Source organism: Dendroctonus ponderosae, unplaced genomic scaffold (genome assembly GCF_020466585.1).
Source record: "Dendroctonus ponderosae isolate FM_Combo_2020 unplaced genomic scaffold, Dpon_F_20191213v2 Dpon_F_20191213_2, whole genome shotgun sequence".
NCBI classification, from domain to species: Eukaryota; Metazoa; Arthropoda; class Insecta; order Coleoptera; family Curculionidae; genus Dendroctonus; species Dendroctonus ponderosae.
This window is the reverse complement of record NW_026018165.1, coordinates 19,178,795-19,200,422: the sequence shown is the minus strand read 5'-3', so window position 1 is coordinate 19,200,422 and position 21,628 is coordinate 19,178,795. Positions and strand designations below refer to the sequence as shown.

The following is a 21,628-nucleotide window of genomic DNA, read 5'->3' as shown; positions in this document are numbered from 1 at the left end:
CGTTTCCAATCGCGGCAATCACAGTCGGCCTATCAAAACTGCTATTCAAGTGCTGTTAGCCGCTGTAGTCCGAGGGCAAACGTTATTTCCTACGGCCTTTTTTTAACAAAGGAACCATATCGAACAGTGTGGGGAAATTGAACTTCTATTTCTCTCTATGTTCTAACTATAATATGTCACAAGCCTTTTGGCAGTGACGTTTTGATTGAAGATTTTGATTTGATTTTGATTTTTTGAGAGAAATAGAAGAAAAAATGAGAAACTCGTTCAAGATCTTAGCGATGATACTGGTCCTCACAATACTGCAGAAGAAAATGTATCGGAAAATTGAAATGAGAACCTGCAAAAACTTACAGCAACTGGCAACAGTCGAAAATCAAATCAATAATTTTGATGCCAGGCATACGTTAATCACGTCAAATTTTCGTCTCGCTCGGTGGACAAGCAATAGAAAAAGATCGAGAATTATTGCGTCACTGCCAAAATGCTTGGAACAGACTATAGTTCGTTATTGTCAATATAAAACTGGTCATAAAGCTGCCAGCCATAAAGTTTAACGGGGGGGCATCGCCATAGGTAACTTTTAACGAACTGTATCCTGATTAAGAACATAGTCTCAATGTACTAAACTAATTCTGGAAGTGGCACTCGTTTGCTTTATTAGATATTGAAATATGGGCAAAAACCACGCGAGAAACTTGTTTGTTGACTTTGCAACTGGCGCCCAACTTGATTGATAGGCGAGAAGTGAGCAAAATCAGACTGAGTGGGACGCTGTTTTGGGAACAAATACGAATAAAACAGAAGCGATAAAAACGAAATCAAGCTTCTAATGGTGAAGTTTCAGGTCTATTTCAGCAGGCCAGCGTTGCGCCACCACCGATAATTCACTCACGAATGGTTTCGCAGCCAGAAAATGCCGTCGCCCTACCCTTCTGCCACCCGATATTCCCTTCCACCCCCTTGACCTTAAGCCCCCAGGTGACCCAGTTTGGCGGGAACTAAATGGGGCGGCGCAAAGGCTGCAGTTCGAATCGCTGTTGCATTGTAGGCCTTCGGATTTATTTTATGTTTATTACATTTTATTCAACTGGCTTTTTCAAGATTTTCAATTTACATGCGAAAATCCGAGTCTCCGTTTAGCAGCAGGAAGCAAAAGCCGGCCACAAACATTTAACAAATTTGTAAAATAGCTAAAAGGTTTTTTTTTTGTTTATAAAATGGACAAAGATAACACAACGATTGCAAACATATTTCAAAATTATCAAATTTGTTATTTATTGTCCCTGAAATAGCAACACTTATCTGAAGCCTCAGTTTCACAAATATTCGACTGTACGATTTCCAATAATCCAAAAATTCATTTACAGTAATTTCTATTTTATTTTCTGCGAAAACTGTTGGAGTGGATTAAAAATCAGTTGTGCCTGTTCTGAAACGAATGAAATTGGTACAGTCGGTCGGTCGCAAGCTTTTTGGCAGTGACGCAATAATTGTCGATCTTTTTCTATCACACAGCGATTGAGCGAGACAGAAATTTGATGTTCTTAACGTATGTCTTTCACCGAGTTGTTTGGATTTGCCGAACTACGGATGAATCTTAAAATTATTGATGTTATTTCTTGGCAAACGTTGGCAGTTTTTGCGAATTTTTCCAAGTTATCATTTCAAGTTACTGATACATTTTCTATTTGTGTTTGTGTTATTTTCGGGCACCGAAATTGCCTAATAAAATTGTGAGGGCGAACAATGATCAATTTTGCTGATATTTTCACCACCATCGCTTAAATCTTGTGTGATATCCTCATTTTTTTTCGAATTTCTTCATAATTTGACTGCAGTTAACGCTAAGTACTGAATGTGAAAGAAAATTTTCAAACCAATTTAGGACATAACTATATTTCTAGACGGCTCGACTAATGCCGTCAGTGCCAAAAGAATTGCGACATTTTAAAGTGCGAACTTTGAAAAAAAGTCCAAAAGGGGATTCACATAATTCCTACAAATAACGAGACCCAAATTAAAATTCGATAACCTTCAAAACGTTATCTGCTAAAGCAAATACACCGTTCCAAACTGATACATCAAACATCCAAAATGTGTTTCAATTCAATGAAATTTGCGGAAGCACCGTTTCCTATTCACAAAAAAACCGATGGCGCAAACAATCTTCCCCATTTTTAGCCTACTTGGCGTTCAAATAATTGTCACGCTGCGTGCCAATGTAATTGATTAAATATAAGGAAAACGCAATTTCTACCATGGATGCTTGGCAGGGTGGTTAATACAGTGTTGCTTGAACCCTATTCAAAAAAGCATCAACTGATAAATGTTGTGTAGTTGCTGAGCAGATGCAGCCTTGGATTACGTAACAAAAATAGGTATAGGCCTTTGCGCAGTTGTTTTCACTGCTCTATTGTGAAAAGCATATAACATCACGCCCGCAAATATAGAGAAGGCAAATCCACGCGACTTTGGTAGACCTGCACTTGAAAATTGATATTTTGCCTTTGAAATGAGGACAAAGCGCTATTGCCGTCCATAAGCGTTTGCGGCGAATTTATCAGACTAATCTGAAAACCGTCCCAACGCAGTTTGTAACCATTAGAAAAAAGTTATTTGGTTAAAATTAAAGGGTTTGAATACCTACCCAATTTTTAAAAAAATAAATGCAACAAAAATTCAACTGAATCGTGTATAAAATAACTGGTTAAGCCCGTGTCCCATGTATCCGCTCACCGCCGTTCGACCTGAGAGATCTCCAACCAATAGAAACACTTTAGTATCATCGCACCATGGTATAAACAGATGCATGGGACACAGGCTTTAGTCTGGAAAGAAAAAATAAAAGTACGATAATGCAGTTTTCGAGAAAAAAAAAAACACTTCAAAAAGTAGCACATTTATAAATATTTTTTGTTAATACCTAATCCAAACTTGTTGCAAAAGATGGAAACTTCAGTCAGAAAAAGCAACAATTTTTTTTGGACTGAACTGTGTACATTGCTGCTTTAGACTGGAGCATCCAGGAATAAAATGAAGAAAATCTGACAACGTTCCAATTGATTTCGAGCCACGCAGCACGTCATCCAATTGGGCTTAGCAACAGAGGAGTCGCTTGGCTGGTCGACCAAGGCAGTTGAAAAGCTTTGTTGCCGATACCAAATATCCTCGATTTAGGGACAATTTCGCGAAAAATTGCGAACTGAACCAACCGGGTAGGGGATGCAAAATCTAAATTAATCTCGCGAAATAGTATTATCAGAACTTGCATGCGACAAAGAAAATATGGAAGAATTGAAAGCGCGCCTGTTAACTGCGCTATAAACAACGCGGTCGGTCGGCATTTGTTTTGAAAAAAAATTATAATAACCGTAAAGCGGGAGTATAAATGCAGAAGTGCACCATTCGCAAACAAGTTGGCAAGCATGAAAGATTATACCTGTAAACAATGTAGTTGATCAAGGCCACATACTTGCCAAGAATGTGCAAAGAAATAACAGCTGCGCCAAGTACCACCATCCTAGTTATCCTAAGCTCTTTACTACATGATTAATGCCAAAGAATTGGCCGAAGTTCCGTTCAGTTATTATCTATTTGGCTAAAGCAGTCGAGGTCTCAGTACCGAAGTATCTGGGAGCATTTGATCGGTACAGATGATGGCGCAAAATCGATTCAAAACACACTGTTTACTGTGTTCTATAACAGTATCTGTTCAAAAACACTTTTTATCTCATTACCATATGATGTAATTTTGTCAAAGATTTACATAATATTTATCCATTATGCAGTGTTATTATTGATATTTACTAATAAAAAAGATTTGTTCAGGGCTCGTCACTTCCAAATTCTACAAACAACATCAAATCGAAGGTTACTAGAAAAAATGTAGCGGGATCAGTATGTACTGAACTGCATGAGAAGATCTTTGATTTGTTTGAAACGATGAAGAACATTGCTGATCATTCGAAGAGAAACACATACATTAACAGGCAATGTGGAGTGCTGGTATGAGGAAAAGATACAAACGATACAAAAAGATACATAAGTTTAGAAGATTTTAATTTTTTTTTAAACGGACCTTGCAGCGGGATGATACACGGGGGGTTTTCCTTACAGCCAGATGCGATTGCATTTGGGTGAAAAAACCAAAGAAAGTTTGGAGTAAAATGTTGTGGCCCCTGAATAAAAACACAAAAAGATTTCGTACCAATGAAGAAACCGACTAATTTTAGAAGATCGAGAAAATTGTGAAGCGTTTTCTCTCAGTCAAAATATGCGAAACTGAGAGTTTTGCTTAAATACTTGTGAATCTAGAAGAGCGTGTTGATTCCCGAACAAGAACGAGCCTCCTAAAACTACAAAAGATTTCTTTGAAACGCTGCACAACGTTACAAATAGAAAAATTAAATTGACGGTATCTACTCTTGTCGACGTTTTGCCTACTTATACAAGCTTCTTTTCGGCGGACCTGAGGAACTAATCATTCCAATTCCTAAGCAACACAAAACTAGTCTAAGAGATAAAAAAGTGAGAATCAAAATGAATATGCCTTTCCTATAAAACCGCTGTTCAAATCTTTGAACTAAAAGTACCTACTTTTTGTGAAGACAATAGGCTTTCAGCGAATGCTTTCCAATTGGAATTCATCCCATTGCTGTAGACATAGTGAGTTGAAATAACCGCACTCGGCCCCAAAACCACAATCAATCGACAAACTGAACTAAAATAAGCTAGCAAACCCGAGCTACTTGAGTTTTTGAAAACTCCCTTTGTTGCAATAGGAACCAGGTACACCTGGGGCCGTAACTCAAGTTTAGGGGGGCGCAAATCTTCCATTTACCTATATATTACCAGGGGTGGAAACAATTTGCAAAAGCGATGTTTAAGTAGTGTATACTTAGGGCTTTCTATGCAATATGGTTAAACATTTTCCACGCCAGTTTACCTAATAGATAAGCTGTTGATCAATTCAACAAGGAGGTTTACTGTTCAGCAGTTTAATTCTGGCCCTGCGATCATGCATACCTTCGGCTTACTACTCATAAACGTTCAAAGTGAACTTACCTTACTAGAGAAACCTCTGCAAAATAGAAACCTTGCAAAAAAATCACTTCCATTACACAAATTTAAGTTAAGCGTACGTCGACTCCGCACAACGACGCCATTTTATGAAATACATCTTTCTATTTTAAGCACAAATACCTAACCAAGAAATGCGAAGTGCTAACACGTGTTGCCACTAGTTGGTCCCATAGAAATGGGACATGCGGACAAGAAAGATAACAGACCGTTTGGCTGAATTTTTTGAAAAATTGCTTAATTTAATTTGAAATACTAGTCTGGCATTGACACATTTTATGGCGTTTCAAAATAAAAATATAAAATTTTACACAAAATGTAATTTGGAATAAAATTCATTGGCAACACAGAAACAATGATCCTAACCTCAATTATTCCAGTAGTTGACACAACGTGGACACAACGAAAACAAATTGTAGTGTCACCCCTTAAAAACTTGTTAATTTCCTGAAAATCACAGACTTAAAAAAATGCCCAAAGTGCGAAGAAGTAAAAAGGCGCCTCCTGAAGGCTGGGAACTGATCGAACCCACTCTGGACGAATTAGAGCAAAAAATGCGAGAAGGTAAACAAAGTGCGACACCATTAGAATATTCGTTTTAAGCCCCAATATCAATGTTTTCAGCTGAAACCGAGTCCCATGAAGGAAAACGCAAAAACGAATCTCTATGGCCCATCTTCAAGATCCACCATCAAAAGTCCCGTTACATATATGACTTGTTCTATAGGCGAAAAGCCATATCCAGAGAACTTTATGAATACTGCCTCAACGAGAATATCGCTGATAAAAACCTGATAGCCAAATGGAAGAAACAGGGCTATGAAAACCTTTGTTGCTTGAGATGCATTCAGACCAGAGACACGAACTTTGGAACGAATTGTATATGTCGGGTGCCCAAAGGGAAACTTGAAGAGGCAAGTTGATATATATAAACCGCACGAATTGAATAAATAATCAATTATATTTAATTTCAGGGAAGAATAGTGGAGTGCGTTCATTGCGGGTGCCGCGGGTGCTCAGGTTAACACAAAAAATACACAAATTCATTGTCACGTGATTTTTTAAAACAAATGATCAATAATGAATCAAATATACGGTACTGTTTCATATTACATCACATGGGAATCAAAGGGCCCTCAACAACGTCATTTGACTCTCATGTATGAACTAATAAATTCAAATCAACGCAAAGCCTCAACATCCACATACACAATTTGCTTTGGAAAATCATACTGGAACAGTAACTGCTCGAAATTTTTTAAGCAGGAGAATTCCTAAAGTCTCAATTTGGAAATGGTCAATGACATACTTTTATAAAGCAAGAATAATTAAAAACACTAGTAATTTGTACTAAGATGAGAAGTTTTTGAGACTGGACGCCCAGTACATTCAACAACATCATCACAAATGGTTTCTTTGGTTTATTGAGTCAGTTAAATCCAATAGAGTTCATGTGGGAAACAGGTGAATAGTGAGAATTCATAAAGTATGTGGTAAAAATACAATTCAGCTTTCGTCTGTTTTGGAGTATTTTTCTGAAATGTTCGCGCTATTTTAATATTTGATTACAGTTTTTAAATGAAGACATTCGTACATCCCTAATAGTTTTGTCTCCTAAAGGACGTTATTAAATAGGAACTAAAATATCCATTAAACTACCCATGTAGCTGTAGTTATGAGCTATTTGACTTTACCTAGTGGCTTCGAAACATGTTAAAATGTACATACTAACAAATATATAATCTATTAAGGCCTACAACATTTTCACCCTGATTACTCTAAATCATAATTCATTTCAACTTGACTATGAAGCATCTACTAATCGCTTAATTAAACAACGATCGATTCCATCAATTCCTTCTATGTTGTTTGAACTGACTACATGCTCATCATATAATAAATTAAAAATAAAGGAACCGGGATTGTACCCACTGAAGAAAATCCAATCAAATACGTATTGTAATATAGTGTGTATATAATCAGGGGTGTGGTTTAGTTTAACCCTTCAATTAAGCCACACCCCTGATAACATACACACTATATTACATATATACATCTTTGATGGAATAAATAAAAAGCTATCAATAAATCACATGATCTGCAAGTTCGTAAAAGTAAACCTAGACTAAATCACAATTCCTATTCGAAGTTAATGTTTTGAAATCATTGAATTTTATATAGCAGCAGGTACTATCTTTAAGCAAATCTATGCAAAGCAGATTCAACGCACATTCCATTAAATGGGCAAATTCGAGCTCCATGGTGGTTTGTAAACCTTACTTGAACAGCAAAGGTGGTAGAACAATGATAAAGATTTTATTCAAGCGGAAACGGAATTATAATCTAAGAGCGTTGCCATTAGCCTCATCTTTCTTGGGGAATTCTAGTGCCTCTCAGCACTTTACTATTCTGTAATTAAATACGCCAGTCAGTAATCACTTACTAAAAACAACCCTAATGGATGCATTAATTACTAAGTGAGCAATAATAATTAGGGTGGTACCTGATATTGCTGATCATTATCAAGCGTTCCAACCACAGCAACTATTTGATATTGTTTCGCCTTCATGGCGGCCTCACTTTTTCGTAACAAGCGAAGGGCTCCAGATGCACTACTGGTATCGCCCAGTTGTGCCATCTGTTGCGGTGAGTGGCTCGGATCGAGAACTAAAAGGACTGAATTGCCATCCCTGTGCACTTCAATGCCTATGATTGTCCGGCTGTGTCCTGTTTACGTTGATTGAAAATCAGGCATTATACACTGGACTAATGCTCGCGATTTTGTTTTTTTTAAATATATAGTGTTTCGACACCTTTGCTTAAGAATGATATAGGTGTCTCAAATGGACTAACATGAAATAATTATTAATCTCACATGCCTTGATGTTGTAAATATAAAGGCGGCGTGAATTCTCCTCCAACGCAACTCTCGAAATAGTTCAAGACCCATTTGAAGAGCTCCGGATGCGATCCGCCCGGACCTGTAGATCTGTGAAAGTCCACTAACTGGCACCGAATTCGCAGAAAGGACAGTAAAGTCACCACTTCAGTAGCGCCAATCCATTTCCTTGTATTGACCAGTCTACAACCGAGCTGTTCAGATCCCTACAAAAGTGTTTTCAATTAAAGCTCTTATGAATTCTTTAAGCGCAGAAAGCACTCACTTGAATATCAAATCCTTGAGACCAGGCTTGCTCAATAAGTCCCTGTATGCGTGATATGCTCGGCACTGAGCTTCTCGGCGGTTTGTCCTTTTGCCAGAGTTTGTACAGTCTCTCGTTGTACCCCGTATGATTTAACAGGCTTGATATGATCATTTGAGTGTTTCGGTATCCGCACCCCCAGCCCCGATCACCATATGAAGACGCGTAGTGATCCACGCAGGTACACAGTAACGTGCGTGTTACATTGGTCGCATTACCGCTCATGGCCTTTACTCTTGGAACCTGCCAGTTCAATGCGATGAATATGAGAGTCTAGCTTGAACAGCCACATTGACTTACAATACTTCGCGTCACTGAGTTACCATCATCCACACCACAGCTTTCCGCGGCTCTAAGATCCAGCTGACGCTCGTAATAATCGGCCACGCTCATTTCCCCAGCATAGACTGCTCGTTGCATGTTAGTAACGGACTGTTCTCGGAAATTTCCCTGTAATACCAGCAGCTGTGAGTGAGAACAGAACAAGTAAGCTTAATCGAGACCTGATTATCCATTCCATATTGAGCACGAAGCATTTCAAACTCCCGCTTCTCCCGCTCGCGTAGGGCCGCTCTATCCACTGGCTGAGGCGAGCCGGCAGGGAAATGCGACTCTACATGTCGCAGTGCAGCCTCGCTCTGAAAGCGTTTAGGTTTTTAGTGAAATCTCAGAGTGAGTGGGTAATAAAACTTACATCACTGTCCCTGTCCAAAGACACCCCACACACTGGACAGGAATATGCAGCCGGACTGGCGGGAGACAGAACATCTTTGTGCTCTATATTGACATGAAGCTCCAAGTCGCGGGCTGAGTTAAACGATTTTACGCACAAGGGGCATGAGTAGGTTTCGGTTTTGCCTGTTCCAATTGATGGCGAGGTTAAATCAAAGTGGCTCCTGAATTGTGATGCACAAAGAAGAGAGAAATTTTTAGTTTTTTGTTATCCGACAGGCAACAAGAGATTTGAGCCAGCGCTCCAAAACCTAATGGGGCTCTACAGGTTTTACCTGTTAACATGCTCTTCTAGCTCATTTGGACTGTTACTCGTATAGCTGCACATTGGACATTGCAGAGCTGCAGCTCTACTAGTAAGTTTGAGAGCCAGATTTGATCGTAACGGCGATCCCTGGCCGTGGCTCGAATTTTGAGATGCAACTTCGCCTCCACCGTTTACCTAATCAAGAATCGATTTACGTTCTAAAAATCACAGCAGCAATAATTGGATATCTCTGCGTACTTTTGGACTGAGATTGATATTGGAATAGTTGCTTTTGTTGTCCTTATCACTATCGAAGTTCCTGCCTGAGAACGTAGCTGGATTGTTCCAATGAAGGCTGCTTTCTCCATTGAAGCCATTGCATTCGCTGCTGTTATTAAGAGGTAAGCGAGTTTAAAAAGTGGGCTGGTTGTAACAAATAATACGATATAAATCTGGTACAAAATTTCTTGAAACAGTTGTATTCGATATTATTGCCTGTAAGTGATAAATGAAAATGGTACCTTGGGCTGGGCTCATCAATAAAGCTCATGTTCTGCTCAGATTCTGGAGTCAGAAAATCCAAATGAGCCTGATTTACATGAATAATGAGCTCAGCAGGATTGACAGTGGAAAGTTCACAGAAAGGACACACACCATAGCCCTCCACATGAGCGGTGTGAGTGTGCAAGCGAAATTCATCCTCGCTCAGACCATCCAGGCCGCAAATTTCGCAGCAGTAGTTAAAATCGGGAATGTTGCTAGCCATTTTCTGAAATTTGGAGGTTAACTCACTTTGCACAGCCTAAATTACGGGGCCCACTGTGCCGTAGATTAGCCTGTTTCCACTCAACATAGAACACACCAAAACAAAAACGTTGCCTTGATTTATCGCTGCCCAAACATTGTAGAAAGTATTTTATTTACTTTTTTCTAATTTCATTTCATCAAACATTTTGACAACTTCACTGACCTATTTTGCTTTCACTTTGCTTTGCGCGACAAATGCCGCAACCAGCAAGACAGCAGTGGATGTTCATCTGCATAGTTTTGAAGTTTTTCAGCCAGCTGATTGTGCCCCCAAATCAATCCAATTTAGAAAAATATCCAAAGGTTATTTTGCACATACTGTAGACTTTTTCATTGCGTTTCACTTTTCAGCAAACATTCGAATAACAGGATGACCTTCCTCACCTCCACTGATAAACAGGCTGTATGTATAACATTTGACTGTTAAGTAACCGCTCCCTGTACGCTACTTATTACTAATTAGTCTCTGTTGATTGCAAAAAATGGGTGACGGTGATAAGGAAAAGGAAGTGAAACGTGTTCCCAACTATGTGAAGTTCATTTTTGGAGGCAGCGCTGGGTAATTACCAAAACAAAATCGAGTCGTCCTTCTATATGACCTCTATGTTCATTGTTTTGTAGTATGCTAGCCACTTGCTTCGTACAGCCACTTGATTTGCTGAAGAACCGCATGCAACTGAGTGGACAAGGGGGCAAAGCCAAAGAACACAAAACCAGCTTTCATCTACTCAAGTCCATTGTAAGAAATGAGGGCCTGTTTACGTTGTACACGGGCCTTTCGGCCGGTCTTATGAGACAAGCCACTTACACAACAACACGGCTGGGAATCTACACTTGGTTGTTTGAGCTCTGTTCCAAGGATGGGGTCCCCCCGGGGTTTGCAGCTAAGGCTGGCTTGGGCATGGCTGCCGGTGTATGCGGAGCCTTTGTCGGTATGTAGGCATAAAAGCTCTTTATCTTCCTATAATCAAACGGGTCTTAGTTCAGTTGTTTTCCAGTCGGCCTCACTAAGATTGGCTCATTTTTATCGAATTATCAAATCTCAAATAATCCATCAATTTTAACAATTAACATTTTTTCCAATTCAAACAACGTTTCTCCATATTTTAGTAAGTAGACAAAAAAGTTTTTTTCAGGAACCCCCGCTGAAGTGGCTTTGATTCGAATGACCGCCGACGGCAGGCTGCCATTGAATGAAAGAAGAAACTACAAAAGTGTTTTTGACGCACTTTTTAGGATATACCGAGAAGAAGGTACCGAATCGCACAAATTAACGGTGGAATGCTGAAATCATCTGTTTGATTAGGCCTGCTAACTCTTTGGAGAGGGGCTGTGCCCACCATGGGAAGAGCGATGGTGGTGAATGCCGCCCAACTGGCCAGCTACTCTCAAGCTAAACAGTACTTAGTGAAAACTGGTTATTTCCATGAAGGCATTTTCTTGCACTTCCTGGCATCCATGATCTCGGGACTGGTCACCACTGCCGCCAGTATGCCAGTGGATATTGCAAAAACTAGGTAAGAACTCGCTAGTCAGCATGTGGTCGGATTTACTGAAAAAAATAATTGTAGAATTCAGAATATGAAAACAATTGACGGCAAGCCGGAGTTCAAAGGCCCGCTGGATGTGTTAGGCAAGATTCTCAGAAACGAGGGCGTGTTTGCCCTATGGAAAGGATTCTTTCCCTACTACTTCCGTTTGGGACCACACACTGTCCTCACCTTCATATTCTTGGAGCAGATGAATGGAGCTTATAATAAATATATCTTGAAACAGGAGAATCAGGCAACGTTGTAGCCAATATGGAGAATGCAATTGAACCACGGATGTTTGGAACGCTTTATGGTTAAAGCCTTTTGAACAAAGTGTATTGAGGAAATTCAAGAAAGTTCTTAACTGGAATAGAATCCTAGTAATTGATCCCAATTTGAAATATATGTATTTTAGATAAAACTAGATCATTTTTTCCTTTTAAAAGCCGGCGCGCAAATCCGGCTTTCATTTTTTTCCAGATCAATTTATTAGTATTAATTGAAAGTATTTGTTGTTAGGAGACAACTGAAATTACCGGAATGCTAAGCGGATAACGTCGATTTATTGCATTAAGTGGGATTTAACTATTTACTATACAATATCAGTAAATAGGTTCTCTTAAACATCGATCATTCTAGGATTTAATCAGTTCTAAACAAATACTGCATGATATGAACAATTGTACAATACAAATTCCTGATCAGTCGCATATCCGCCATGATATACAGGATGTTACTCAGAGAACAAGTCACGCAAAACCTGTGTGATTTGCAGATAAAAATACTGAGGAATGTTAGGAAGTTAAAATTGAAAAAAATCATCATTAGATTTCTCACTCTTCTTAGTACACGCGTCCTTAAAATTAGAAACATTTAACGAACTAAAGTAGTCGTCATGCAAAAACCGAACTATATCCTCAATTTTGCACACATTGTTTTTTTTGTCAATGCTGACGATGTTTTTGCAGAAACTAATTTGCTTGGTCACATCCTTACCATTGGACAAAAGGCGGAAGTATGTTCCCTTCTCGTCATTGTTGCGGTTATCTTGGTACACTTCGAAAACCAATCGAGACGCGTATCGGAGCAATAGAGGATCATTGATTAGACCCAAAGCAGTTGAGAGGTGCAGCAAAGTGAAATCATGGCCCGAGTAGAGGACTAAATTTGGGCCATTGGAGCCGACCTAAATAGACGAGTTTTGAGGTGGAGTTTGGAAGAAAAACATGCTATTACCATATGCAGCATCTGCTGAACGATATGCCTAACGTGGCCATAAGACTTTAACAAAGACAGTCGTTGCCAATGGATATTTCTCCATTTTTGGTAATTTATCCAATCAGTGTAGGCGATTATTCCAGCAACGTTTTGTTTTCTGAAATGCTACGTGAATTAAAATTTCTTTGCTATTTGCCATTAATACCTGACACAGTTTCCGGGCTTTTCGCACGGCAAGCCGCTTCTATGGCAAACAAACGTTAATAAAGCATCGCGAATTACATAGGGATCTTTGATAAGAGCCTTTTGCTCAGCATCGGCTGATATTAAAAGTCTTCCGGTGGTTTGCGCCAGCGTTTCAATGGCTGGATGCGACTTGAGCTGATGCAGCTCACTGCTTTGTACAAATCTATAAAAAACCGCTCCTAAAAAAAATTTGCTGAAACAATCAAAATCTTGGAGGACCTACTTTTTCAAACTCTCCGTCACCGGGCATTCGCAATCATTAAAACAGAAGCTCATCGATTGACTCTCGCCGATGGTAACTTTTGTCAAAGTTTCATTGGGAATCAGGCCAAATAAAAACGCCAATCCAGACTGGAAAGTTCTTCTATATATGGTGCTATAAACTAAAACTTCTTCCGGGTTTAGAGATAGCAGTCTTGGCCAGACTTTGTGATAGCTCTTCTGCAACATTTGGCCCAGATTTAGATGCTGGCTTATCCCTTGCATAGTAAGTTGCCCCAACTGGCACTGTCGGGCACTTTGGGGCATCAAAGGAAAGGCATGAAATGGCCCTGGGCCCGTCCATTGCACTTTTCCATTTATGGTCAGGTTGTAAAGATATGACTGAAAATATTCCACATTAGAGAGCTAATGCGTCTGTATGCCATTGAAGTATTGACTACATGCGCATTTTTACAGAAAAACAACGAACACTGATTAAACTAGAGAACGCATTGGCCTTGCTTTCATGAATTGATCGGATAGCAAACGCCTATTATTAAATCAACCTTTATCATTATGTTGAGGAAAACATTCAAACAGTTGAGACGAATATGATCTAAAAATAAAACAAAGCGAGAATGTACATGAACTATTTCATGTGCCAATAATCAAAATATCAACGTTGTTTACCTCATTTTTATACCGGGTGTTAGCATTTTGATAAACAAATTTTGTTTTCTTGTGCTTTAACAGGGAGCACAGGTAGGATAGTTTAAAATAAAAATTGATACGCCACTGGATTTTCTTAACACAAAAATTGTTTTCAAGTTTACCAAGAGTTTGGATTTTTTTGCGGAAAAAATTTAATCGGCTCTAACTTCAAAAATAGCCTAAATCGTGCACTTACAACATTATCAATCGATTTTTTGAAGTTTAAAAATTTTTTTATTGCTTATTTTTTTCGTTTCTCACCTTGTACGATTGGATAAGTTGTGTTTCTTCGGTGCCACAATCAATTGTCGATATCTTCTGGACATGTTGAAGGGGGCCTCGATCGCCATGTCGAATTAAAATTAATATTCCTTTCAGTATCCACTTTCTACTGTCGCGTATTCCTTGAAATAAATATTAGAAATACAGTGTGTCTACTTAAAATTTGGTGTGAAATGTGCTTTTAGTTTATTTCGCCAGCAAGAACATTTTGGCAGGAAAGTGCGGTTCTATAAACTAACGCACATGACAGATAGTTTGAAAGCTGGCTTGTTTGTTGGGACTCGTTGCCATTGTAATTCTCGCAATTGAAAGACGTTACTACATACTTCTTGTTGTTAGGGGGCTTGATTGGATAACTTCTACGGTTGCTAGGGGATTGGGAATTTCGATTGGTTCGTTTAAACTGAGAGTAACTGTCAGTAGAATCCAGTCGACCAAGGTCACATTCGAACCGACATAGCGATGAAAAACTGAGTACAAATATATTTTCACCTTCATCGCCTTCATTGATATCCTCGGGAAAGTTGCACAGTCGAAAAATGCGCTTAGATTTGCGTCCTGCAGACCCTGAAGCCTCAAAGGTTTCCGTGATAGGCGATGGAGTTGTCTGGATGACTTTCGGGCTCCAATCTAGAAACTTGTAAATGCCGGCGATAACCAGCAGGATCCACACACTTAGAAGGATATAGCAATTGAAAGCTCTGCTGTGCTTCAGCAGCCGCACCGTCATAGATAAGGCTGCTAGTTTACAAGTTGCAGTGCTCAAAATTCCAACCTCACATTCTGTTATCGGTAAACAAACTGTTGTTATTGACGCAATTCGGGCTCAGATCAATGTTTAATTTTGGACGAGCGTAAAAATAGAATGTTGGAAGTTGTCGAGTTGCCTCTGGCTTACAACCCGAGCACTTGTTTTCACCATTTTTTTCCCAAAGTGCCAATGAACTGTTGATTGTAGCTCTTCAATGCTTCTGATTGGGTGACATCAGATTAACTATAGAGTGGACTTGGAATATTAAAATCCCTGTTGTTTACAACTGGGAGAATTAATTAGCGATTAATTCCGGAGAGCGCACGGGGCTGATTGTGAAGTTTCAGACTTGCGCAAGATTGGACGTAAACAACTATCGTGGCCCGTCGGTTCGCATTTCAGTAACGGAAACAATACTGTTGTGAAATTGTGTTCTGCTAAGTAATTTGGATGTTGGATGTATGGAAATGTTTAGCGGAAAATTCCCAAGTTTAACCAGGTATGGACCGTCTGATGCGACGTTAGCACAGCTAGGCGCCATTGCCTTTAAATACTAATGCGTAATTGTCATTATAGCAGGCTTATCAATATTTGCAACCGTTGTTAATACGTTTTTGCTTCACAGGGCTGGATAATTAGCGGAAAATCCAAGTCAATCGCAGGAAAATTGACCAATCAGACCAACCAGACGCCGGCAAAACAAAACCATGTGATTTTGGCACATCCCATTATCTGGAGGGGACAATTGTGACACTTGACAGAGACCCATTTATTGATGTATATAGAGTGTTCATACCAATTTGCCCCTTATGTGCTATCAACAAGAGGTTCAAAGTGGGATTAAAGGAGTTGAAGTTGCATGTGCATTTGTTTACGAGTGAGCTCTCACGTATGCAAAGTCGGCTCGAGTAACAAATGAACTCAAAAGACAGTGTTTACATTCCGAATAATCTACAGTTTGCAGTTGGAAAAGCACTGTTTGATTTAGTGTTCGCAAGGGACTATGTAGAACAGTTTATCTCAACATTGGGAAATCACTGGGACTTGTGGTAATTTTAGTGAAAATTATAACCTGGAAACAAACTTCTGGATGACATGAATCAGAAAGACACGGTTATCCATCTAGTTGCTGGAGGGTAAGTCGCATGCTTGATTACACCAATTAATTGCACATTGGTTAATAATCCCCAACTGTTATTTACACACCGTGTTCTTGATCTTGACCCTCCAAGCCCCAAGTGAGCGTGCACTAGTTGCACACTTGGTATTGACCTTTATGCAGTATGCAAACAAATGCCAGCGAAATGAGATAATACCTACTAAGTATAAAGCGGGGTTTAAATATATCCACATTAAGTCCTGCTGTTGCAACCTCAACAAGCTGCAACATGCTATTTTCGTGAACTATTGCACAATCAATAACCAGCTGAAAGCCGGCGGTTTGTAGGTTGATTAACCCGCTAATAAATTAATCATTCAATCAAGTAGTCAGAGGCTTGATGGGGGCTGTCACATGACAAATCTGGGCAATTTTTTAGTTTACCAGGCCCTATAGTTCGAAGTTAACAACACACTTAACTTATACATATATTCTTTAGCATCGGCTTTACCTAGCGGTGGTTCTTGTAGGAGTGCGTTTTTCGACCACCAATTCTTACTTATTGGAATTCACTACTTTTAGGCGAAGACTTTTAGGGCGCAACATCATCCGCCAATAAAATAGGTCACAAGGATAAATGTTAAAAGTTGGTCCAGATCGATATATGTATTTACAAACAGTCGAATTAATCCGAGGCCAACTCGATTAATCGATTTATTGTCGGAACAACATCGACCAAATTTAACTCAGTCCAACGTGTTTGTTGTGCCGAGGTCTTCGGGCACGACACTGGTTTGAATACAAAAAAGTGAACATTCGTATGTATTTTTTCTCCCAAATCAGTGTCGTTCCCGAAGAGCTCAGCACAACTAAACAATTGGGCTGATTTGGATTTATATGTTGTGACGAGCCCTTCGGGCACCACACGGAGTTTAATGTGGAAAACAAACATTTTACTAGTTTAGGAGTTTTGCGTCTACTACTACTACTACTACTGAAATGAATGCCAAAAAGTTAACACTGATCTTTATTGAAGAATTAAAAAAGTGTACTTAAGCCCTTTTTAAGAAAAAAATCACGGTGTTGCCAGAAACCAAACTGATCCTGGTCCTTTTGGCTCATTTGACACCATTTTCCTGTATTTTCGCTTATACAAGACCTAGTGTGCTTATTTCAGCAATTTTGACTTTGAATGAATTTTAGAGCTGCCGGCACAGTGGGTGCAATTGTTACCTGTCCACTTGAGGTGGTAAAAACAAGGCAACAATCCTCCCGTGGAAATATGATGTCTTCTTCGCCTGGCAGTGAGGCTCCTCCACAGTCTAGGAACTTAAAAATGTCACCTTCTGTTAATGGTGAGTTGGGTTTTGTTGTGTAATCAGAAATGGCGCAAATAGTAGATTTTTTTACTATTTGACCGAATAAGTGTAGCAATACCGATATTTTTCTGGAAATGGAATTTGTTTGTTGTTTGCGATTTATGCTAACAAATCCCAACATCCGCCTAATTTGTATTTTAACTTTATTTGCTTGCCGACAAGTAGTAAGTAAATTACACGGAATTATTGATTAGTAAAACGTGGCCAATTATGTAAATCTGCAGGATTCAAAAATTCTGCAAAATTGTCAGTTTTTGGAACAAGTTTGCTCTTTGCTTTCCACCATACAATACAGAGTTTTTCTTTATAAATCTTGCGCAATATGCAATTGAGTCTCTGCCAAAAAGAGCACATTAGTAAAATACATCGTATGCGATGACTGAAATTTTATCTTCTAAGTTTGGCGGGTGAGAAATCATAAATTCCAAAACAAATCTAGCACATTTTACGTAAAAAGTTTGGAATGTTTCTCCAAATCGAGGAAATATAATTGAAAAAAGAAAAATCAGGCTCGTTTACATAATCTTCCCTAAAAACCGTATACATTTGCTTAAATAAAAAAATAGGTTTGCTTCTTGCTACTGAAAATTGGAAGTAGATTAGATTAAAATGCTTATTGTTTTACATTAGGTAAGCGTAGTTTATGGACATCTACACGCTATGGGCGGCCTCAAGTTGTGGCTCTTTCAGGTTTCACCGCACCGCCGCCCTTAAGAATTGGAAACGACATGGGCATTATCCAGTGTATCCGACACATTATTAGGCAGGAAGGGACAATAGCTTTATTCAAAGGTACACGCGATTAACCCACATTCCAAATCCGTCGTCCACATTCAATTGGCGCCTGTTTCAGGTTTGGGTCCTAATTTGATCGGTGTGGCTCCTTCGAGGGCCGTTTACTTCTCAACTTATTCGCAGGCCAAACGATTTTGGAACAACCTGTTGCCTCCTGATTCGCCAGTAGTGCACGTTTGTTCAGCTTCCTGTGCTGGCTTTATGGCGAGCACTCTGACGAATCCCATTTGGTTTGTTAAAACCAGGCTCCAGCTGGATGTTAATAAGGAAAATCCCATGACTGCTATCCAGTGTGTTCGACATATTTATGCCAAATCGGTACGTACTTACGTTGGCTTTTAGCAACTGAGGTTTTTTCCTCTAACACTTTGTTTTTGCCCCGCGAATTTTAACACTAAATCAAAGTGGCAGCAAATGTTTTCTTGTTTTAGGGCATGTTAGGGTTCTACAAAGGTATATCAGCCTCGTACATGGGCATTTCCGAGACAATCATTCATTTTGTGATATACGAGGCCATCAAGGCGCAACTAATCGCTTACCATCAGCACGACAGTGATGAGCGCAGCTCAAAAGACTTTTTGGAGTTTATGGTGGCTGGAGCCATTTCCAAAACTGTAGCCTCATGTATTGCTTATCCGCATGAAGTGGCCAGAACGCGACTCCGCGAGGAAGGAAACCGCTACACTGGATTCTGGCAAACCTTGCAACTAGTGTTTAAGGAAGAAGGCATTAAGGGCTGTTACAGAGGTCTGAAGACGCAACTAGTTAGACAAATTCCCAATACTGCCATTATGATGTCGACTTATGAGGCTGTGGTCTATATTTTAACCACCCGATTCAATACGGAGTTTTACCAGAAAGAGGGACATTGAACAGTTTCAATGGCTGTTCAGGAAATATCGTTTCTTGCATCAGACACTCGTAGTTTTTCGGTGATTTTCGGTTCGGAATAGTTAACTAGGTTTTGATGGTTGAGCCCGAAAAATCATTATCTCAAATAGACATTAATTCGTGCGACTTGTTTATTATTTGATACTTAAAAACCGGCTAATGTAGATACTTGATACATGCTCAATATTTGTCTCTGTAATTTGATTATTCTTCTATAATTCTGTCATCTTCGGGTTTTTATTAAAGTAGTCTTTAAAATATGGAACAATCATAGATATTCCAGATTAAGACAAAAATATCCGAAAACCCCCCAGTTCACCCAAAGCGTTGCTGCCTTTAATGTAATTCGTTCTTTTTTTCTTACGGTGTTTTGATTGATTTTTTAGTGAGTTTCAGGACTGTTTGTAAAAAACATTGCTTTACAAAGAAATTTTTTTTCTTTTTAATCTTATATTATACTATGTTTTTTTTCTGAAAACTGCTGCCGAATGGATCTAGATTTTAACGAAATATTAAGGTTTATAAATATTGTACATTTGTTGTATAGATGGTCGGTTATAAGAAAAATTTGTTAATTCAGTTTATAAACATGTACATAATATTGAGTAGGTACTGGAAATATAGTTCTGGTTCAATAAATTCCTGCAAGTTTTATTATTACATCCATACACATACCACAGATTGCACTCTATGGTAATACAAGGTGTTTGATAAAAAATTAATACTAAAAAAAATGTTATGTTTTTGCTTCAACAGCGCCGTGAGCTCATACACTTATCTGGATAATTTTATATAATAAAATGATACATCATCGATTTTTTTTTGCAAAGAAACAAATTTTTAGTCTTTCTGTTCAGTTTGCCTTCAGTCCTGTAGGGACACGCAAAAAAAATATAAAATCGATTTATTGTTCTGCAATTTGTTTCCAAATGTACCAAAAACACCCTGCTTGCTAAGAAATTTTGTTTTTAACAAACGATTGATTTTGCTATTGGTTTTAAGCATTTAATTAACTTTATTCATTGAAAGTCTGCCCACTTTAATAACATTCGCCACCGCTTTTCCAAATGACGATTTTTGATCGGAAATCAACTTTTCCTGTTCATCGGTGTTAACTTGCAACACGACCGCCTTCTGCTGTTGAAGATCTTGTTGATAATCCGCATCGATTATTATCTCTAGTGCTAAAATAGAAAAACAGCTAATCAATGCTTATCTTGCAGTCACACGTAAACAGCATGCTCCGATTGGTAAGCTGTTGACTCTAATTTGCTCCTAAACAAAAATCAATCTAAAAAGAAAAAGGGGAATCATATTTTCAAATTTTTTTAACTGAATATTGGAATATTTTATTTGTTGCATAATTCTCAACCTATATGGAGAGTGATTCAATGTGCCTGTTCTAAAAATTAGATATTTTTTGTTTGTCCGTTCGAACTGTTGCAGTTTTTGCGATATTTACATTGGATCGTATTTTGGCGAAAATTGTATAACAAGCATGAATTCATTATTTTGCAAATACCTAACTCTAAAACAGTGGGATTTAAAAAAAAGACGCAGATTGGACGGATAAGTCAAAAAAAAAGTTGTTAAAAAATGAGCGAAAAACACGTAAAAAATCAAATTGCCCTGATTCTCCAACACATTTTGTGCGTTCTGTAACTGCTTTTGTTGTTGGCAGTTGAAAATTGAACCACCCTGTATAGGTAAGCACAGTAAGCATTAAAAAATCAGTCCCCTTACCCTTTCGCAAGTCCACAGCCTCCATATCTTGGTTGCTGATAATTTTCAACCGTTTCCTGAACTTGGTGGCGATTTTTTTCCTTTTGTAATCAGCCTCGATTTCCTGCTTCGTCCTTGGCACCCTTATCCTTATGCAGCAGCATATTAGAACAACTGAAACATTTTTAGTGGCGTTTGCATTGAAATGCACCCTTTTCGGATATTCACTCAAAATACTCACTCAAAACTCCAAAAGCACACAAGCAGAAGAACATTAAGTGCCAGATTCTGAACTGAATCCCTTGGAGTGGAGGGCGTTCAATCCAGGGCTCGTTTTCACTGTTGGGGTTGGCTGCAAAGGTGGCTGATGCCATTTTTTTGGGTTTGAATGCTGTTTAGAGCGCAAAGCTACGCAAGGGTTGCTATCTGGAATGTTCAGGGCCTTATGAAAGTTGGCTGTTACTGGGGCCGCACCCCTAGCCTTTGGCAATTAAGTTACACACCCACATATCATTTATTTCGCTTCATCAAGAACATTCATTCAATGCCACCTATTCGGTTAATGGGATTTTTCCCGATTTTCCAAGCTTTGCATCGCCGCTGCTTTAATTAGCTGTAGGAGACTTTCGGGGGAAGGAAGTTTGCCTGGTGAAGAGCGTTAACTTGGAGAATTTCGCGAATTTGGTGCGAAGGGTGGTAAATTTGAAATTAGCGCGTTTTGTCCCGCGCC

The 21,628-nt window shown here is 38.9% G+C and overlaps 7 protein-coding genes across 20 annotated transcripts in view; 3 read left to right on the top strand and 4 right to left on the bottom strand.

Moving 5' to 3' along the window:
- The window catches only part of LOC109545246 (protein Gawky), a 28,879-nt gene extending 23,672 nt beyond the window's left edge, over window positions 1-5,207 (bottom strand). For 5 of the 8 annotated variants that reach the window (XM_019915803.2, XM_019915809.2, XM_048663533.1 and 2 more), the window contains exon 1: window positions 5,068-5,207. In XM_019915803.2, the coding sequence (XP_019771362.1) occupies window positions 5,068-5,120 (53 nt within the window). In that variant the 5' untranslated portion in view covers window positions 5,121-5,207. The remainder of the gene's footprint in view (window positions 1-5,067) is intronic. The other 3 variants (XM_019915805.2, XM_019915806.2, XM_019915808.2) reach the window with 1 other exon arrangement.
- A 232-nt stretch (window positions 5,208-5,439) lies between these two features.
- Window positions 5,440-6,194, top strand: LOC109545254 (protein BUD31 homolog). Its single transcript, XM_019915825.2, has 3 exons — window positions 5,440-5,646; window positions 5,707-5,996; window positions 6,057-6,194. Exons 1-3 carry the CDS (start codon window positions 5,553-5,555, stop codon window positions 6,105-6,107), a joined length of 435 nt encoding a protein of 144 aa, XP_019771384.1. The 5' UTR covers window positions 5,440-5,552; the 3' UTR covers window positions 6,108-6,194.
- On the bottom strand, window positions 6,125-10,325 carry LOC109545247 (zinc finger-containing ubiquitin peptidase 1). Of its 2 annotated transcripts, none has more exons than XM_019915812.2 (11): window positions 10,235-10,325; window positions 9,786-10,033; window positions 9,523-9,652; window positions 9,293-9,459; window positions 8,980-9,181; window positions 8,789-8,923; window positions 8,586-8,735; window positions 8,247-8,528; window positions 7,962-8,187; window positions 7,586-7,809; window positions 6,125-7,491 (listed from the first exon to the last, which is right to left on the bottom strand). In XM_019915812.2, exons 2-11 carry the CDS (start codon window positions 10,028-10,030, stop codon window positions 7,447-7,449), a joined length of 1,806 nt encoding a protein of 601 aa, XP_019771371.1. In that variant the 5' UTR covers window positions 10,031-10,033; window positions 10,235-10,325; the 3' UTR covers window positions 6,125-7,446. The 2 variants fall into 2 exon arrangements, with proteins under 2 accessions (XP_019771371.1, XP_019771370.1); XM_019915811.2 differs by having other exon boundaries at window positions 10,085-10,250.
- Window positions 10,326-10,422: 97 nt separating this feature from the next.
- On the top strand, window positions 10,423-12,024 carry LOC109545251 (mitochondrial 2-oxoglutarate/malate carrier protein). Its single transcript, XM_019915821.2, has 5 exons — window positions 10,423-10,630; window positions 10,693-11,003; window positions 11,208-11,324; window positions 11,378-11,588; window positions 11,643-12,024. The coding sequence occupies exons 1-5, from the start codon at window positions 10,554-10,556 to the stop codon at window positions 11,866-11,868; spliced, it is 942 nt and encodes a 313-aa protein (XP_019771380.2). The 5' UTR covers window positions 10,423-10,553; the 3' UTR covers window positions 11,869-12,024.
- On the bottom strand, window positions 10,726-15,159 carry LOC109545249 (2-phosphoxylose phosphatase 1). 3 transcript variants are annotated; one of them, XM_048663534.1, is made up of 7 exons: window positions 14,754-15,159; window positions 14,241-14,383; window positions 13,291-13,670; window positions 13,027-13,230; window positions 12,840-12,978; window positions 12,600-12,789; window positions 10,726-11,032 (listed from the first exon to the last, which is right to left on the bottom strand). In XM_048663534.1, the coding sequence occupies exons 1-7, from the start codon at window positions 14,989-14,991 to the stop codon at window positions 11,025-11,027; spliced, it is 1,302 nt and encodes a 433-aa protein (XP_048519491.1). In that variant the 5' UTR covers window positions 14,992-15,159; the 3' UTR covers window positions 10,726-11,024. The 3 variants fall into 3 exon arrangements, with proteins under 3 accessions (XP_048519491.1, XP_019771375.2, XP_019771373.2); XM_019915816.2 differs by lacking the exon at window positions 10,726-11,032 and adding an exon at window positions 11,130-11,623; XM_019915814.2 differs by lacking the exon at window positions 10,726-11,032 and having other exon boundaries at window positions 12,145-12,789.
- Window positions 15,126-19,815, top strand: LOC109545250 (mitochondrial carrier protein Rim2). Of its 3 annotated transcripts, none has more exons than XM_019915818.2 (6): window positions 15,126-15,511; window positions 15,638-16,148; window positions 17,315-17,466; window positions 18,121-18,282; window positions 18,344-18,603; window positions 18,717-19,815. In XM_019915818.2, the coding sequence occupies exons 2-6, from the start codon at window positions 16,108-16,110 to the stop codon at window positions 19,155-19,157; spliced, it is 1,056 nt and encodes a 351-aa protein (XP_019771377.1). In that variant the 5' UTR covers window positions 15,126-15,511; window positions 15,638-16,107; the 3' UTR covers window positions 19,158-19,815. The 3 variants fall into 3 exon arrangements, with proteins under 3 accessions (XP_019771377.1, XP_019771378.1, XP_048519492.1); XM_019915819.2 differs by lacking the exon at window positions 15,126-15,511 and adding an exon at window positions 15,516-15,578; XM_048663535.1 differs by lacking the exon at window positions 15,126-15,511 and adding an exon at window positions 15,518-15,578 and having other exon boundaries at window positions 18,181-18,282.
- On the bottom strand, window positions 19,281-21,628 carry LOC109545253 (transmembrane inner ear expressed protein). 2 transcript variants are annotated; one of them, XM_048663540.1, is made up of 4 exons: window positions 21,402-21,628; window positions 21,140-21,324; window positions 20,920-21,072; window positions 19,281-20,360 (listed from the first exon to the last, which is right to left on the bottom strand). In XM_048663540.1, the coding sequence occupies exons 2-4, from the start codon at window positions 21,270-21,272 to the stop codon at window positions 20,182-20,184; spliced, it is 465 nt and encodes a 154-aa protein (XP_048519497.1). In that variant the 5' UTR covers window positions 21,273-21,324; window positions 21,402-21,628; the 3' UTR covers window positions 19,281-20,181. The 2 variants fall into 2 exon arrangements, with proteins under 2 accessions (XP_048519497.1, XP_048519499.1); XM_048663542.1 differs by having other exon boundaries at window positions 20,292-20,467; window positions 21,140-21,628.

What these genes read in the sequence shown, in the direction of transcription:
- LOC109545254 (XM_019915825.2), top strand. Translation starts at nt 5,553, where the DNA reads ATGCCCAAAGTGCGAAGAAGTAAAAAGGCGCCTCCTGAAGGCTGGGAA. An exon ending in AGAGCAAAAAATGCGAGAAG is followed by an intron (nt 5,647 to 5,706) that starts GTAAACAAAGTG and finishes CAATGTTTTCAG; the next exon opens with CTGAAACCGAGTCCCATGAA. An exon ending in CCAAAGGGAAACTTGAAGAG is followed by an intron (nt 5,997 to 6,056) that starts GCAAGTTGATAT and finishes ATTTAATTTCAG; the next exon opens with GGAAGAATAGTGGAGTGCGT.
- LOC109545247 (XM_019915811.2), bottom strand. Translation starts at nt 10,117, where the DNA reads ATGTTGAGTGGAAACAGGCTAATCTACGGCACA. An exon ending in CTAGAAGAGCATGTTAACAG is followed by an intron (nt 9,182 to 9,292) that starts GTAAAACCTGTA and finishes ATCACAATTCAG; the next exon opens with GAGCCACTTTGATTTAACCT. An exon ending in AATATGGAATGGATAATCAG is followed by an intron (nt 8,736 to 8,788) that starts GTCTCGATTAAG and finishes CTGGTATTACAG; the next exon opens with GGAAATTTCCGAGAACAGTC.
- LOC109545251 (XM_019915821.2), top strand. Translation starts at nt 10,554, where the DNA reads ATGGGTGACGGTGATAAGGAAAAGGAAGTGAAACGTGTTCCCAACTAT. An exon ending in ATTTTTGGAGGCAGCGCTGG is followed by an intron (nt 10,631 to 10,692) that starts GTAATTACCAAA and finishes ATTGTTTTGTAG; the next exon opens with TATGCTAGCCACTTGCTTCG. An exon ending in TAGGATATACCGAGAAGAAG is followed by an intron (nt 11,325 to 11,377) that starts GTACCGAATCGC and finishes CTGTTTGATTAG; the next exon opens with GCCTGCTAACTCTTTGGAGA.
- LOC109545249 (XM_019915814.2), bottom strand. Translation starts at nt 14,991, where the DNA reads ATGACGGTGCGGCTGCTGAAGCACAGCAGAGCTTTCAATTGCTATATC. An exon ending in TATCAATGAAGGCGATGAAG is followed by an intron (nt 14,384 to 14,753) that starts GTGAAAATATAT and finishes ATTTATTTCAAG; the next exon opens with GAATACGCGACAGTAGAAAG. An exon ending in GTGACGGAGAGTTTGAAAAA is followed by an intron (nt 13,231 to 13,290) that starts GTAGGTCCTCCA and finishes GGTTTTTTATAG; the next exon opens with ATTTGTACAAAGCAGTGAGC.
- LOC109545250 (XM_019915818.2), top strand. Translation starts at nt 16,108, where the DNA reads ATGAATCAGAAAGACACGGTTATCCATCTAGTTGCTGGAGG. An exon ending in ATCCATCTAGTTGCTGGAGG is followed by an intron (nt 16,149 to 17,314) that starts GTAAGTCGCATG and finishes AATGAATTTTAG; the next exon opens with AGCTGCCGGCACAGTGGGTG. An exon ending in GACAATAGCTTTATTCAAAG is followed by an intron (nt 18,283 to 18,343) that starts GTACACGCGATT and finishes CGCCTGTTTCAG; the next exon opens with GTTTGGGTCCTAATTTGATC.
- LOC109545253 (XM_048663540.1), bottom strand. Translation starts at nt 21,272, where the DNA reads ATGGCATCAGCCACCTTTGCAGCCAACCCCAACAGTGAAAACGAGCCC. An exon ending in GTGTGCTTTTGGAGTTTTGA is followed by an intron (nt 21,073 to 21,139) that starts GTGAGTATTTTG and finishes AAAATGTTTCAG; the next exon opens with TTGTTCTAATATGCTGCTGC. An exon ending in GGCTGTGGACTTGCGAAAGG is followed by an intron (nt 20,361 to 20,919) that starts GTAAGGGGACTG and finishes TTTCTATTTTAG; the next exon opens with CACTAGAGATAATAATCGAT.